This window comes from Belonocnema kinseyi, chromosome 9 (assembly GCF_010883055.1).
Source record: "Belonocnema kinseyi isolate 2016_QV_RU_SX_M_011 chromosome 9, B_treatae_v1, whole genome shotgun sequence".
NCBI lineage: Eukaryota > Metazoa > Arthropoda > Insecta > Hymenoptera > Cynipidae > Belonocnema > Belonocnema kinseyi.
In genome coordinates this window covers 11,341,968-11,358,816 of record NC_046665.1, presented here as the reverse complement: position 1 = coordinate 11,358,816, position 16,849 = coordinate 11,341,968, and the positions used below count along the sequence as shown (strand labels likewise).

At 31.4% G+C, this 16,849-nt stretch overlaps 1 protein-coding gene across 15 annotated transcripts in view; it reads right to left on the bottom strand.

The window, feature by feature from the left end:
- Positions 1-16,849, bottom strand: part of LOC117180904 (angiogenic factor with G patch and FHA domains 1) — a 600,913-nt gene that overhangs the window by 459,925 nt on the left and 124,139 nt on the right. For all 15 annotated transcript variants that reach the window (XR_004468075.1, XR_004468074.1, XR_004468073.1 and 12 more), the window contains one exon: positions 10,295-10,414. Coding sequence is in view for 9 of the 15 variants with exons in the window: in XM_033373513.1 (XP_033229404.1) it covers positions 10,295-10,360 (66 nt within the window). In the remaining 6 variants the exon portion in view is untranslated. The remainder of the gene's footprint in view (positions 1-10,294; positions 10,415-16,849) is intronic.

The following is a 16,849-nucleotide window of genomic DNA, read 5'->3' as shown; positions in this document are numbered from 1 at the left end:
GAAGTATTCAAATCATGAGAATCGCCAGCATCGAAATCTGGAAATATTAAAATCCTAATCTCTTGATTTTATTTCAAAGCGGACAGAGATATAAATAGAACCGCCGAAGTATTCCGACCGGCAATCGTGCACCTTCGAGTTTTCAAATTCAGAAGAGGAGAAATGGGTCGCGCGCGCAACCCAGGAATGTACATCGTCTCCTACTTCATTCACACGGACATAGCCCTGTCATACTATTGGACCACAACTCTTTTCAGATCTGGGATCACTGTGAAGCGCGTCTAGTCCGCTCTGCCTGCTTTTTTTTCATTTGAGCCTTTTTTTCGATCTATCGTCCGTGCTTCAGACGTCGTGGATGTATTTGGCGAGGTGATATTTTACGCCAAATACAACCGAGGATTTTTTAGGCTCCGGGATTCCCTTCTTTCCGTATCAGAAGTTCATAAAAGCTGAAAAATAAAAAAGATTAGTATGAGGCAGAAAGTAATGAAGATGAAAACAAATCAAAGACGGTAGACACCTAGCAGTGCTGCTATTTTATTGGGCTTGATCGCAGGCCTGGCTGATTCAGCACTGTCTCTAGAACGATTCAACTTCATACCACACACGGAACGAGCCTTCAGATATTCACGGTCGCATATCGCCACCGCCATGTGCTTCATGGACTTTGTGGTATATTTTGGGCTGTACGTCATTATTTGGTTGGAAGCAGTTGTTAATACGTACTCATCGTACCCAACATGTCTCTATAAAAGAATATGTTTGTCATTAGAGAGCATAAACTACAAGACCTGAAATTAGGAAAAATTTATTTTTGTTCCAATTTAAATTAATTAAACAATTAAAGCAATTTTCGGCGGATAAAATGTTGGGAGCATAATGGAAGCACAAAATCTTACTTCGGAAACTTCGTCTCCTTTGTAGCCGCCAATTACCCCTGCGTCAGCAATGGCTTCCAGCCTCGCCTGGAGGTCCTTTATGCCACCTGCACATAAAAAAATGGTAAAATTTATCATTCCAACTCAGCGATATATGATTTTTCCCCAATAATATTAATCAGCCCGTGGTATTCGATAATTGAATATACTCACGTTTTAACTCCTCAGTTTCCTCCAAACAGTTTTTTTGGATCAAAATATTGGTCTTTAACGAATTGCTTATGTCCTCTGCTTCGACTATCAGCTTTTCGTTGCTACTATTCTAAACAGTAAACAATTTTTAAAAATCTGTCCGCTTCGCGGGCACATCCTCGTAGCACGCTATGTGCACGGCTCGCGAGTTTGAGCGCGCCTAGGGCGCGCTCGATCTTTGTGCATAAACTTTTTTAAACTAAAGACCAAAAGCATCGACAACAGTAATTTGGTAATTGTGAGTTCTCTTTTGTTAAAGCTCCTTCGACCTTAGCGAATACATTCTCATCACGTATCTCGTGCTTCGCACTCGAGTTTATCCCTGAAATTCTATATCATTGACATAAATGTATATTATTATAATTCGTAACTTGCATTGGTATTAAAACAGACGAAGATTCATTGCCCCATTAAGAAAAAAACTGCGCATTCTTTTAAAAAAATTTTTTATTCAACGTTTTATTGAAACTTTGGTCGTTTTCCCAGAAGCTGAATTGCATGAAAAAATGTAACTTTTGGATTTTTCATTATTTTTTATTGTGTCAAAATTTAATTTTTGATTTCTCAAGCAAACTCAAAAATTTGTTATGATAATCTTCTAAAGCATTTAGAAATCAAACCTTTTTTTGTCTTGCCATTTTTTAAATCGTCCGTTAGTTGACTTAAAAGGTTCATTTTCGTGTGTTTTTTGGAATCTTGTAAATGCTATAACTCTAATAATTTTTTATTTGATAAAAAAAGTCATTAGATAAACTGTTCGAATTTTTAAATACTATGAAAAACCGTACAGAGAATTCTTAATTTTTGAAAAAATGGTCCCAAAAATATTCAAAAGGCGTTCACTTTCTGAATTTTTATCCAAAATGGCTGGCTAACGAATTTGACATTTAGTTTATGACACTAAAAGAGTGTAACAGAGGCCAATCTAATAGAACTATTTTTTCAAAAGTTACCGTGCTGGCAGACAGGCAGGCATGAATACATACAGACCGACAGACAGACAGTACTTATTTAAAAGGTTTAAACATGACAGTCCAATCTCGAATTTAAAGTAATATGTGAGGTTATTTGTCATTTAAAAGCATCGGAACTTTACACCTTTTTTAATATTTAATCATATTTATGGGTTTTAAGTTTTTACCATGATTCTTTGATTAAATCTACTAAAATATTATTTTATGATGATTGTTAAATTGACATGGTGCAGTGCTGCCAACCCCTAAAAGTACTTAATTCACTGAATCAATAAGTAACCTTTCACTGATTGTTAGTGGCCCATTTCTATCTATTTGAATGAGTGAAATTTAACTGATTCAGATTTAGAGAGTACATAAAATTTTTGAATCATGAAAAAATGTGTACTCAAAAGTTTTCAAAATGGCCTCACTTTCAGTATTTTTTATCCAAAATGTCTGACTAACGAACTTGGCATTTAGCTTAGGACACTAGAAGAGTGTATCAAAAGCCTATCTAATAGATTAATTTTTTTCAAAAGTTATCTTGCTCACATACAGGCATACATAAAGACAGACATAATGACAGACAGACATACAGGCAGACACATGCATAAAAACTTGTTTTTCAGATTCAGGGGGTTTCAAAACGTGGCCATTTGACCAGAAATAGTATTGTGAAATTTAAAGTTAAAAAAATGAATGAAAAAAAACTATTTTGAACACCATAGTTGAATACAGTAATATACAGTTACTTTCGCAAATGAATAATTGTTATTGCATTTTATCTCTCAAGTATCTATTTAAGGGCATATGATACTTGGAAAATTGTCGATTTTACCAGTTTTAGGTTCCCCCGGATTTAGTTCTAAAATAATAAATATTTTGTCTTAAAAATTTGGGAAATGATAGCGAACATGCTAATGGACGTCCCCACACACTTTTTTGTAGGTTAATTTAAAAAAGTTTTAATTTAGCAAAATATGATGAATTTGCATAGCGCTTAGGAAATAGTATCGATTTTTTTCAGTGTTAGATACCTCCGGCTTTTTTCCTAGGATAAGAAATATTTTGCCTTAAAAATCTGGGAAATGATAGCGAACATGCTAGCGGACGTCATCGCACACTTTTTTTCTGTTTTTTTTTATCAGAATTTTTTGATGTTGCTAACAACGTGCGTGTATGTTTCGAGGTTATGTGTGTTACAATTCACCCGAGCGTTACTTCCAAACTACACAATATTTTTGGCCGAAAACTTTGGACTTACAAATAAACATAGTAACTAATCCCCCGGAACTAACCTTGTTTGCAGCCAATCAAAAAATTTTATTTCATAAATAATTTTCAGATTATCGGAAAGGCAAAGATGAAAAACGACGTAACCTCAAAATAATGCATATGCATTACATTTTTATTTAGCACAATACATTTTTTTCTTATTATCCTTCAAAAAAGAGTCTGGGGACGTCCGTTATGATATTTTATAGAATCTCCGAATTCAGTTTTTAAACATTTTCATTTCTGTGGAAAAAAGCCGGGGAAACTGTAAGTATCACATGCCCTTAAAAGTTTTTCTTATTATTCAAGCGGATCACAAGGTTCATGAAAAATTAAGTATTTAAAATAAAAAGAACTTTTGAAGATTGTTTTTTAAAATATTGGTAATAAAAATAAGATTGATCAAGGTGAAGACATTTTGAGAAAAGAATTATAGCTTTTTGAAAGACCTGTAATTTAATATTTAACCATTTTTTCTCAAGTCTTGATAATTCGGTTTAATTTGTCGAAAACTATTTTAAAAAATGAAATTTTGAGCCTAACGGCGCAAATAGATATAAAAAATCTTGGGGAACAATTGCAGTTTTTGAGAAGTCCTACAAAATTTCTTATACAAATTTTTTGACATGACTTGTCATTTCGGGTTATTTATTGAAAGTAATATTAAAAAAGCGAGGATTTAGACTTAGTGCGAAACGATGCAAAATATGCATGACAGTTTTTGGAGAAATTTTAACTTTTAAGAAATCCAACAAAATTTATTTCAACTATTTATCGACAGAATAGAATTACCATAAAAATGACAAGACGGTTTTCAAGGTTCAACGCAAATAAAAATAATATCAAGATCTCGCAATGTGTAATTTTTCATTCTACAACAACAAAATTTTTGGAGGACAAACCGAAATAACAATAAAAATATTACAATGATTTGAAGATTCAATATGGAAATTTACTGAATGTACTTAATTCAGTCCATTTCAATTATGTAACTGTACAATTTAGAAATATGTTTAAATTCTATAAAAATATTATAAATAGGTTTATAAAAAGACAGCATTTTTGCATGGTATGAGGTTTTATACGCAATTTTTTCCCAAAATAAGAAGAGGTTTAGTTTCAAATTTAAAGCATTTCAAATTAGAAAATTTTAAAATTAAAACTTTAATCTTTAAACAATTTTTCAGTTCAGATACCGAAACACAAATTCAATTTTAAATCATTACCACCCTAAAATTTCTTCATATCCACACAAAATAAAAGCTTAAAAAATATATACGATGTGTGTTCAAAAAGTAGGGTGACTTTTGAATTTTCGCGGGCTACGTACATTCAAGTTTTAAATTTTTTGTTTTGTTGTGTTGGTACACTCGTCACGATCATATGTTCACAGTTTTGACTATATAGCTCGTGTTGTTTTTCTGGCAGAGGCGTAAAAGTTTAGAAGGGTTTGGTGTGCTCGGCGATTTTCTTCTTTCGAAACAAATGGAGAAAAGAGTTTGCATTAAATTTTGTATGAAAAGTGGAATCCAGTGCTCTAAAACTCTTGAAATGTTGACAGTTGCATACGGTGAGTCAACTCTGTGTAAGAAAAATGTGTATAAGTGGTACAAGCTGTTCCAAGAAGGCCCAGGGATGAATCGCGGGTATATGGTTATGACGTCGAAATTAAAGCCCAATCGTCTCAGTGGAAGCATCCTGAGTCTCCAAGCCCGGAAAAAGCACGTCAAGTTCGGTCAAATGTGAAGGTTTTGCTCACTGTCTTCTTTGATTATCGTGGCGTAGTGCATCAGGAATTCTTACCACAAGGTCGTACGGTCAATAAGGAGTATTGCCTTCAAGTTATGCGCCGTTTGCGAGAGGCGATACGCAAATAACGTCCGGAACTTTGGAAAAACAATTCGTGGCTTTTGCATCACGATAATGCACCTGCTCATTCATCGTTGCTTGTGAAAGATTTTCTTTCCAAAAACAGCACCACAGTCATGCCTCAGCCTCCATATTCACCGGATTTGGCCCCCAGTGACTTTTCTTTTCCCAAAACTGAAGAGACCCATGAAAGGACATCGATTTTCAATGATTGAGGAGATAAAAACTGCATCGCTGAAAGAACTTAAGGGTATACCACAAAATGATTATCAGAAGTGCTTCGATGATTGGAAAAAGCGTTGGAACAAGTGTATTGTATCTGAGGAAGATTACTTTGAAGGGGACAACATAAATATTGAGGAATAAATGAATATTTTTTGAGAAAACCATAAAGTCACCTTATTTTTTGAACACACCTCTTGTATTTAGATATTCCAAAAGTCTAATGAAGATTAGCTTTTAAAATACATTTCTAAAACAATTTATTATTGTTTAGAAAATTTTTCTTTCGGAATAGACTTGAGAAGTCGCTATTTTTTCATTTTTAAACTTTTTATCAACTTTTTAGTTATAGCGCGTAATTGATCAAATAAATTTAACAAAGATAATTGTTTAAACTATTTATTATTTACAGTAATATTCTCTTAGAATAAAGCTAGAAAGTTGCAGTTTTTTTTGTTTTCAACTTTTTTTAATCTTGAAATTAGAGTAATGCAATAATTAAATCTGTTCAACAAATATAATTATTAAAACATTTCATTATTATTTTCGATAACATTTTCTTTAAATAATTTTGTAAAGTTTGTTGTTTTTACTTAAATTATTAATTTGTTGTCCATTTTTTAATTAGAGTGGTCTTGGTATTACTGGAATTTTATAAATGTAATTTATCTCGTTCTTCTCCTTTTAAAATTAAGACTCCAAACATCCACCACTGTAGTTTTGTGATTGTGAATTCTCTTTTGTTAAAAGAGCTTAGCTCGAGAATTTGAAATCACCTACGGCACGCGACTGATGGCAATCGCACTCCAAGCTCGATCTTTGCATTTCTCCCGCATTCATGGATACACCTTTTAAAATCAAAGGTCAACGGACCGACAACTATAATTTTGTGATTTTGAACTCTCTTCTGTTACAGCTCTTTCGGCCTTAACGAACACATTCTCATCACGTATCTCGTGCTTCGCACTCGATTTTGTCCAAAATGTTAACTTTTATATCAAATATGATACATTTTTTATGTAACTCTGTCTGGGATTGCTTATTCAAAAATTGTAAAATAAACAGTTTTTTACGATTAAAGAAAAACTATTGTTCATCTGGATATGCTCTAATACAGGAACATATCGATGGCTTCTACGAAGAAGAGGCTATATTTTCGTTACCGTTAAGAATTAGGCTAACTTCATTTTGTATGAAATTTATTAAACGCGTAGAAATGTTAAAATAAATAAAAATGTCTTGTTTTTAAACTTATACAAGCTTAAATTACATTGTAAACTGTTAAAGTTTTGAATTCGTTCGAAATGTGTCGGAAAATAATACGTCATTTATTCCTCCTGAAAATTTAGCTAAATGAAGATAGCCTAATTGTTAAAGGGAACGAAAAGATAGTCTATAAGATAGATCCTATGTCCTCTTTCGTATTTTCTGTCCTTTTTCCAAAAATTAAATTTTTTTATTTTTAATATTATTGTTTACAATGGAAAGAAAATCTACTCGTCCTATCGAAAACTGATTAATAATAAATTTATAGATCTTTTTAGGCAAACAACTTTTGTCTGTTAATTTTAGTTTGTACCTTGTGTCGTTTTTTCGAAAATAATTAATATTTTTAGTTTGAATGTTATTTTTTACATCTAAAGCAAAAACTACGTGTCCTCCCTTCTAGAAAAAAAATGATTGGATCCAATTGGGGTTGATTGAAGGTTAAATCGTTCTTAATCGGTGTTAACCGGGACAGAAATTGTATATCGTTCTTAATAATTTTCAATCGGCACAAGCATTTGAATCGTTCGCAATAGGGTAATCACGCCTGCTCATTTGCACGAAATTTGTACACGGAGAAAAATAGATATTGAAAAGCAGATATTAAAAACTTGGATATTTAACCATGACATATAGATATTACGGCATAATATCTAATATATTCTATTCAACATACAAAACATTAAAGGGCAATGTCTGTTTTATACTGAAAGTATAAGATGTGTGATATTAACAGTTAATATCTAAGATATTAAAAGAGCTAAATTTTATTGGAGCAAGGTCGCTGACGTCTAGCGTGGCGACAAAAGATTTTAACCCCGCTTTGTCTGTATCTTGAGCTGTGATCGTGTGTATTGTGGTTTTTCAGATATCTATTGTACAGTAAGTTTTTGTGGAAAACGGATTAAATGTTTTTGGATATGTTATAATTTTCTCAAGAAAATGAGGATTCAGCTTCAGGCATTTTTCAAATTAGCTTTCAACAGTGTGTTATCTGTTCCACACCAAAATCGCATAATTATGCAAAAAGGCGAATGCTTGAGGATTCGGATTATAAAAACAGAGGTCTACGATATTAACATTCTTTTGCATTTTATAGAAAATGGCAAACTTTACAGGTAATTTTTGCACAATTAAAACATATTTCTTGAATATCTTAGATTCTGTCCTTTAATATCTTGGATATTGTCAGTTAAAATCTTCTTTTTAATATCTACGGATGCTCTACTTCGCAGTATCTAGCATTCTGTCCCATAGATAAATCGCTAAGATATTACTTATTAATAACTAGATAGTCTATGCAAACATCTAGTTTTCTCCGTCTACTTTGAAATTTTAGTAATTAAGGGTAACTGCGAAAAGATTATAATAATTGTAGATAATTAATAATGATGCATAACAATTAGGATATACGATTTCGAAATTAATAGAATATTGACGAAATTCGCATCGGGTTTGAAATATATCATATTATTTCGCCTTGAAACAATTCATTGGGTAAATTATAATAATATTAACAAAGATATAAACATTTTTTTTTGTAAAGGGATTTATAAAATATAGAATATTTGTATTTTTTAAATAACAAACCTGATTTAATCAACAGTACTCTTTAACCTGACTGATTACTAATTACACTGTAATTTACATTATGTATTAAACGCTATAAATTTTGTACGCTTTCTACATTATAAGTGTTTTGCACTATTTAAATAAATGGTTGATTATAATATAACTCAGAAAAATCAATATAAAAATTATTGTCAAATTTGTTAGTGATAGTTCCTTGATCACGAGAGAATTGTGTGAAATCCTTAAACAGTATTCTTTTACCGAGATGTAATTTAAAAACAAAAAGTAAATAACCATTTTCAAATAATTCCCGCGTGATCAAAGTGCTGCTACCAACATGGCCGTCGCCGACCTGAAAATCACCTCGCGTTCCGATTGAGAACGATAGCTAACCTCAATCGTTCTGAATTGGTCCAACCCGATTAAGAAACACCATTGGAAACGATTGGTTATTACTTTCAATCGCTCGCAATCGGATCCAATCATTCTTTTCTAGAAGAGCTAACAAAAATTATAGCTCTTCTTTGGATGACCAAGTTTTGTCTAATTTTTTTCGTAGCTTGTGTCAGTAGTCCAAAACTTTTTAATTTTTGTATTTTTAATGTTGTTTTTACGACTAAAAACAAAATGTACGCGTCCTATCGAAAAGTGATTAATTATAAATTTGTAGATCTTTCCAGGGCGCGCAATTTTAGCCCTCACATTTTTTTCGTATCTTACAGAGTTTGACAAAAAGATGGAATTTTTAAATTTTTTATTATTTTTGGTATGGTAAAATTTGGAATTTTCCACTTTAAATCAAATTAAGAAAGTTGTTATCATAATTTTCTAGGGCTTTCAAAAAGCAACGTTTTTTTTTCACTGACTTTTTTCATATCCTGCGATGTTTGGCTTAAAATTTTCATTTTAGTTTTTTTTTAATTTTGAAAATGCTCTAACTCTGATCAATTTCTTTTTACAGAAAAAGTCACAAGGATATATTGTTTGAGTTTTTGATCACTATGAATAACCGTACATAGAATTTTGAAAACTTGAAAAAATGTGGTATCACAATTTTGTGGTGACATCCAATTTTGAATTTTCAACTTTTCGACCAATTAAAAAAAATTCGTAATGATCACCTTGTAGGGCTTTCAAAAATCAACGTTTTTCTTCTCTTGACTTTTTTTCATATCATGCGTTGTTTGGCTTAAGATGTTCATTTTAGTTTTTTAAAATTTAAAAATGCTCTAATTCTGATCATTTTCTTTTTACAGAAAACAGTCATTTAACTAAATTGTTTGAGTTTCTGAGTACTATGAATAATTCGTAGATAGAATTTTGAAATATTGAAAAAATGTGGTTTCAAACATTTTTGGCACGATCAAATTTTGAATTTTCAACTTTTCGACTGAATTAAAAAAGTTGTTATGATCATCTTGTAGGGCTTTCAAAAATCTACGTTTTTCTTTTCTTGACTTTTTTTCATACCATGCGTTGTTTGGCTTTAAATGTTCATTTCAGTTTGTTTTTTTGGATTTTGACAATTCACTAAGTGTGATGATTTTCTTTTTATAGTAAAAAATCATTAGGATAAAATGTTTCAGTTTCTGAGTACTATGAACAAATGTTCAGAGAATTTTGAAATCTTGAAAAAATGTGGTTTCAAAAATTTTGAAAACGTGCTCATTTTTTGAATTTTGATCCAAAATAGCTCGTTTACGAACTTTTTCTTTCTTTTTAGGCCTTAAAAAAGTGTGCCAAAACAGAATCCAATCTGATCAATTTGTCGAAAGTTATCATGCCCACAGAATACAGACTGCAGACTACAGACAGACAGACAAACACTTTCTTAAAAACCGTTTTTTCTGACTCAGTGGGTCTTAAAACGTAAAGATTTAATAAAAACCGACAAAGTGAAATTTTACATAAAACCAATACCTTCTCATTAGATGAGAATGTAAAAATATAAATAACACCCGGATATTTTTTAACCGGAATAAATTACACAGATGCAGTACTTACGGTTTTTTTCACGGTCAGTTCCGTCCATGTTTTTTCTAATGATTCATCATCATCAACTGCAAACATCTCCGAAGCACTGGCCTCTTCTTCGGAACATCTCTGCAGCAACACTTTTTAATCCTGAAAAATATTTGCATGCCCTCATGAAGTTATTCATTTTATAATATTATAATTATTAATAATAAAATAATAGAGAAAGCACAACTTACGATGAATGGACTCTATAAAGCCCGTGAGTAGAATAGGACCACTATGGGGAATTTGGAGTGGGGAAGGGGGAGGAGCATGTACTACGGGGAATTTGGAGTGGGTGAAGGGGGAGGAGCCTGTACTATGGGGAATTTTGAGTGGGGGGTCCGCCATGACACATACTAATGGAAATTTGGAGCAGGGGGTCCGCCATGACAGATATTATGGGTAATTCGGAGTGGGGGGGTCCGCCATGACAGATATTATGTGAAGATTGGACCATGACAGACAGACGCTATGGGAAATTAGGGTGGAGGGTCATTAGCATAAATTTAGAGTTAAAATGACCTACAAATACACAAAAATCACTATTGCGAATGCCACAAGTATTAGCACTCATTCAGTACGAAAAATTTGAATATAAAAATTGATTATTTCTAAAAATCGCAAGTAAATATTATTTTATACCAATAATGAATAAAGATAAATAAATTTTCCTAATTCTGCTAAAACTAAACAACATAAATCAGATAATATTACGTGAAATTTTCGCTGGAGACAGGTCTTAGAAAGGAAAATCACAGTTTTTATTTTCAGCTAAATTTATTCCGTAAAATGTTTACTTTGATTTATACTTTTTTAACAATAAAAAGTGGTATAGTTTGAGTAGATATAATCAAAAACTCACAATAAATAAATATATTCTGTTAGTATTTCACTTTTGCTGCAGCATAGGATGTAAATATACTGGTTATTTTCAAAAACACTAAATGAATGTATAAATCAACAAATGATTTTGGTAATAAGCTATAATCTGACGAATAATCATTTCGCTAGGAGACTGAACTTTCGCTTTTAAAATGTATATTTATGTGTCTAAGCTATTAGAAGATTTGAAAACTTTTCGACATCCGTAGCTTGCCTTTTTATCTGTCGTAAACATTCATTGGAACAAACAAAAATTTGTTTTAATCCTTGAAAAGTAGTTTTCTGCATCACTATAGATGGTCTATACTCTTTGGGCCATTTTTTTACCCCGACTCCCGTGGTGGTTATCTCTTTATCTCCAGGGACATTAAAGACAATTGCCTTGCTGTCGTTGGAAGTGCTGACAACAATGCTGAATTTCCCCAATTCCACACGTTTTCGGTACCCGTCTCCAGTCTCAAAGAAGGCTGATATATAGTCAATTCTATTTAACAAACATGCCCAAGATGTCGAGTCGAGGAGCAGGTACCTCAGGTAAGCGACGTTTCAATGCAGACCGTACACTTGCTATGTCCATTGAGGCTGTATATGAATCCTTGGCTGCAATGGCTTGGATATCAGCAGTAGCAGCGTGAGTTGGTTTGTTCTCAGACATTTAGCGGCAATTGGTCTCAAGATTGAAACTATACTGAATGCTGTGTAGAATTTTCACCCGCTTTTATACATACTTGGACCTTCGTCTATCCCCATCATATGGGGCAGACACATACCGGATGAACCGGTTTCTCCCACTAGTCCAAAGAATTCTCATTGGAAAACTTTAAAAGCCTGTCAGAAAAATCGTAAAAAATAACATAGTGTCGTTTAATCTTTATTTATTCCAGGAAAACCTCTCAAAAAATTTTAACAAAGGTTTCTAAAATCTTTGTAAAATACCTAAGTTTGCTCTTCTTAAGTGAAAAGGGGCTATGTAACTGTCACTAAAAGGGTGAATTTATGTACTTTTTACCGAGAAGAGCATACTTAAAAGTGTAATAAATAATTAAGCATGTCTACGATAAAAAAAATGTTCCTTTACAATCGTGGGAAATCCGCCATGACAGGTACTATGGGAAATTTGGAGTGGGGGTGCGCCACGACAGGTGCTCTGAAGAATGCCGAGTGGGGGTTGACCTGTACCCTAGAAAATTAACAAAATTTTACTAATTTTCAAAAAACTTTATCAACTGAAACAATTTTCAGAATTTTACTAATTTTCAACAACTTTGTCAACTAAAGTAATTTTCAAAATTTTACCATTATCCAATTTTCAAAATTTCAAAAATTTTACGAATTTTCAAAAACCTTATCAACTTTACTAATTTTTAAAATTTTCATATCTATCATTTTTTTTCTATTTCAAAATTTTATTAATTTTCAAAAACTTTATCAACTTTACTAATTTTGAAAATTTTCGTATTTTTCATTTTTTTGTAATTTAAAAATTTTCAAAATTTTACTGATTTTCAAAACTTTCATCAACTTTACTATTTTTCAAAATTTTATTATTTTCTCATTTTTTTGGAATTTCAAAATTTTACTAATTTTCAAAAACTTTATCAACTTTACTAATTTTCAAAATTTTACCAATCTCAACAACTGTCCAAATTATTTTTGGGGTTTGGTCTGTACTCCAAGAACTTAGCAAAATTAAAAAAATAAATTTCGAATTTCAAAATTTCACTTTTTTCCAAAACTTTATCAAATTTTCGAAATTTTTCCAATCTCACTGTTTTTCAAAATTTTACTAATTTTGAAAATTTCATTATTTTTAAAAATTTGAATCACTTTAAAAGGACAGATGAAATATTCGAAAAATTTACAAACATATGCACGGAGAAACTCTTGATCCTAAAATTTGGCATTATAATATTGATATTTACAAAAGTTCGATGGCAATCTTGGATTTACCAAAAAAATTATATTATTGCCGCAGCCATAGGAAGAAATACATTTTCCATTTAATTTATAAATGTACTACAAACCTAATAATTGCCTTTCATAGTTAGAATAATTCATATTTTTGATAGCAGATTGAAGTTGAAAAATGTGATATTCACAAATTAAATGATAAAACCGTAGTTGCAATAACACGGAGACCCGTGTTCAATTCCCGCCAGGACTGATATATTCTAACCAGGCTTTTTCTCGTTCAGCTTAGAATAAAATAGAAATATCTGATTGTATGTTTAATGTATAAAATTTATACTGCGTGAAGTGAATGCGAATTTATTTTTATTTTGCTCTATCGACCATAGAAGTTTTTCCTATTTTCCATGGGAAAAATTAAAAATGGGTAGAATGAACATCAGCAGAATGTTTTTACTATTGTGTTTTGTAAGTGCGATTATTTAATCCTTTATTTAATATTTCAATAGACATAATAACTTCAAAGTCTAATATTCACAATAGTAATTCTTGCAATAGTGACTCTATATCCTGGCTTGCTATTGTCGTATTGTAAAAATAAATATTATACCATCAAATTTTATAACTGAAAGTTTCTCCGTGTGATTAGTATTAAACATAATTCTAAAAGCGTAAACGAGTATTTTACTATAAATGTTTGAACTGAGATTATTTGTAGTAGAGGGACATTACTACACAAATGAAATTTCGTTTTATCACTTTGCAGAATATTTTAAAATAAAAAATTAGAATATGAATTCTACATTTTACAAGAGACCTCACCATATATCAATCAAGAAAAACTTTGAATGAAGAACAATATTTTTAAACTTACCACAAACAAAATTATTCCGAAAATAAAAAAAAATCTGGCTTGTTACTACTAAAAAATAATTTTTTCGTGATACCCAGTAAATTTTACAAATTTCTGTATTGTTAATTATGAATCGAATAAATAAATCGATAATACATCTGTCTTACATGAAGAAAATTTCCCTAAATGAAAATTACTCTTTTATAAAAAATGAGAAACTTTAACAAAATATAAGTAAAAATATTAGAAGTATCGTATTTATTCGTCTGAGCTTTCTGTTTGAAAATGTGAAACGTGGTAAAAATTGATCTAAATTGAAATTATTCTTAGAAATTTTACATTACTGTTGCCATTATTAAAAAAATTTTCTTGCTTTCTATAAAAAATGTAAAACTTTCAAAAAATATAAATCAGATATATCAGAAATAGCGTATCTACTGGTGTAGGTTTTCTTGATGAAAACGTAAAATGTGTAGAAAAGGTAAATAAACGAAAATTATTCTTAAAAATTTTTTATGCTTTTTCCGTTGTTAAAATTTTATTTTTATTGTTGATAAAAAATGTTCAGCTAAAAAAAATATGAATAAAAAATGTAAGGAATATTGTATCTAGTAGAGTATGTTTTCTCATTTCTGGATGAAAATGTGAATCGTAGAGAAAATTCCCATAATGAAAAATTATTCATAGAAACTTTACATTCCCTTTGTGTATCTGCGTATGAAGAATGTAAAGATAATACGAAAAGCGTTTCAAAATTCCATCATTTTTAATCTTTTTGAACCATAGGCAAGAGATTTTTTTCTATAAATTAAAGAAAATTTTCAAACACAATAAATATTGTTGCATTTATTTACTATGACGGCATAAAGCATTGTATGCATGTACAAAAAACTCGGTTCTTACGTGGTTAAAGAAAATAATTTTTTTATCCAAAAGCTAGATTAGTATACTCTCACTTGGACATGTGAACCATTTTATATTTATTAAAAGACACATTTAAATCATTTGGCTTATCCACCTTTTTCAAGTTAAAAAAAATGTTATACTAATCTGTAAATAAAGTGATTCAAATAACTGTATAATTTGTTCAAAAAAAGAACAAATTATATCATAAAGTATTCTATAATGAAAGACGTACCTCCAAATACACTCTCTTAAAATTAAGTAGTATCATTTCACTTGTAGAAACAGTTAGAAGTGTTTTACAGACAATCAGTGATATTTCACTCGATCACCTAGTGGAATTCCGTCACTGGTTTAATCAGCGCTGATCACTGATTACACAGTGCCAGTTAGGCATGGCACTCATTATTCACGAGTTTGGTGCTAATCTTTGCAAGATTCGCTTTTAAAACCCTCACTTTGCTCTCACAACAATAAATGAGAGCCCGGCTACAAATAGAATACGATATAATACATCACATCTATATTTGGAGAGACTCGTAATTGTCATTACGTCAACGTGTAGCGTCGCTTTAAGAAAAATCCAAGGAGCCCGGCTCCAATTATTTCTAACACAGTCACCAGTACACAATAGTGGCCGTTGTGACACGAGAAATGTCAAGTCCAAATCGACGACATTAGCGTACCCGACAACTGGAGGTTCATGTCTTTGTCGAGTGGGGCGCTCCATAATTGGTCGAGTCTGTCATTAGATTTAACTGGTATATTCAGTGACACCTTTTTAGAGTGAGTCACTTACTGCTTGACCCAGTCAGGGTCGGAAAACTCTTGGTTCACCAACAATATTAAAAAATACTGATCAAGCCATTGACAATTTCACGGGTTTAATTGGTTCTTTTCTCAAGTTAAGTAACCTTGAAATAAAAATAAAATCGTGTATTTTATAAAGTTATCAGGTCGCAGAACGTTGGCAATTACATTTACAAAGTTATATTCCGTGAATATAATTCATACGGAGTTAAATTCTTGATCACTAAATGCTCAATTCACTTGCATCATTGGTGTTGGAATTTGTGATGATACGTAACGTATTTTCACGACGTGAATGGTACTAACTTTTGCTGTCGCGTATTTTTAGTGCGGAGAATCTGAAAATATTAAAATTTACTGGGATCTTAATATAATGAATAAAACATCAAAGGGACGAATCCGGAAAGTCCTTAAGTCAAATTCGAGGTTTGGTTACCTGAATTTCCTATGAGTTTCACAACCCATTAGTACATCAATATACTGCCGCTTGGGCATGTGGATCATTTTATATTTATGGCAATACTTATTTTACTCATTTGCATCATTCCAGAAATTCACAGGTGAACAAGTAGCAGAAATAGAGAAAATTAGAACATGTTTTCACTAGTGTTAGAAAATGTGTATAAAATATCATAATCAATAGAAAAACTGTTATTCTTTGGTTCAAATGTCACTCTATAAAAATATCAAAAAGTTTCAAGCCTGAGTTGCTTAGAAATTTTGTTTGAATAAATTTTACTCTCACTGCGCTTGCAAATTGGTGTTATTAGAAGACTTTTCTTGAAATAATTTTTACTGTACATTTTGTCTACGCAGTGGAAGAATAATGTTAGAGAAACTAGATCCAATTTTAGGAGTGATGATTAAATATTAGTTTTTGTCTTAAGTTATTCTCTACACCATAATGTTGTTCTACATAGTTTGTCATTAGATGGCTTCAGTGTCATTTAAAAGATATATAACCATTGCATCTTTCAATAGTTTTTATTTTTTATTTTTACATATACCGAGAATTATAAACTTTTAAAATCCCTCATCCCTGCCCCAAGTTGCAGTTTGCTCAATTAGTTTTCATTATTATTCCCCGTTTTCAGTCTCAAAACGAAAAACGAATTTTTAAAACAGCCCCTCCCCCCACCAAGTCGTAAAAAGGGAGGAGTTGGTGGCAGGGGAACCATGAGCGC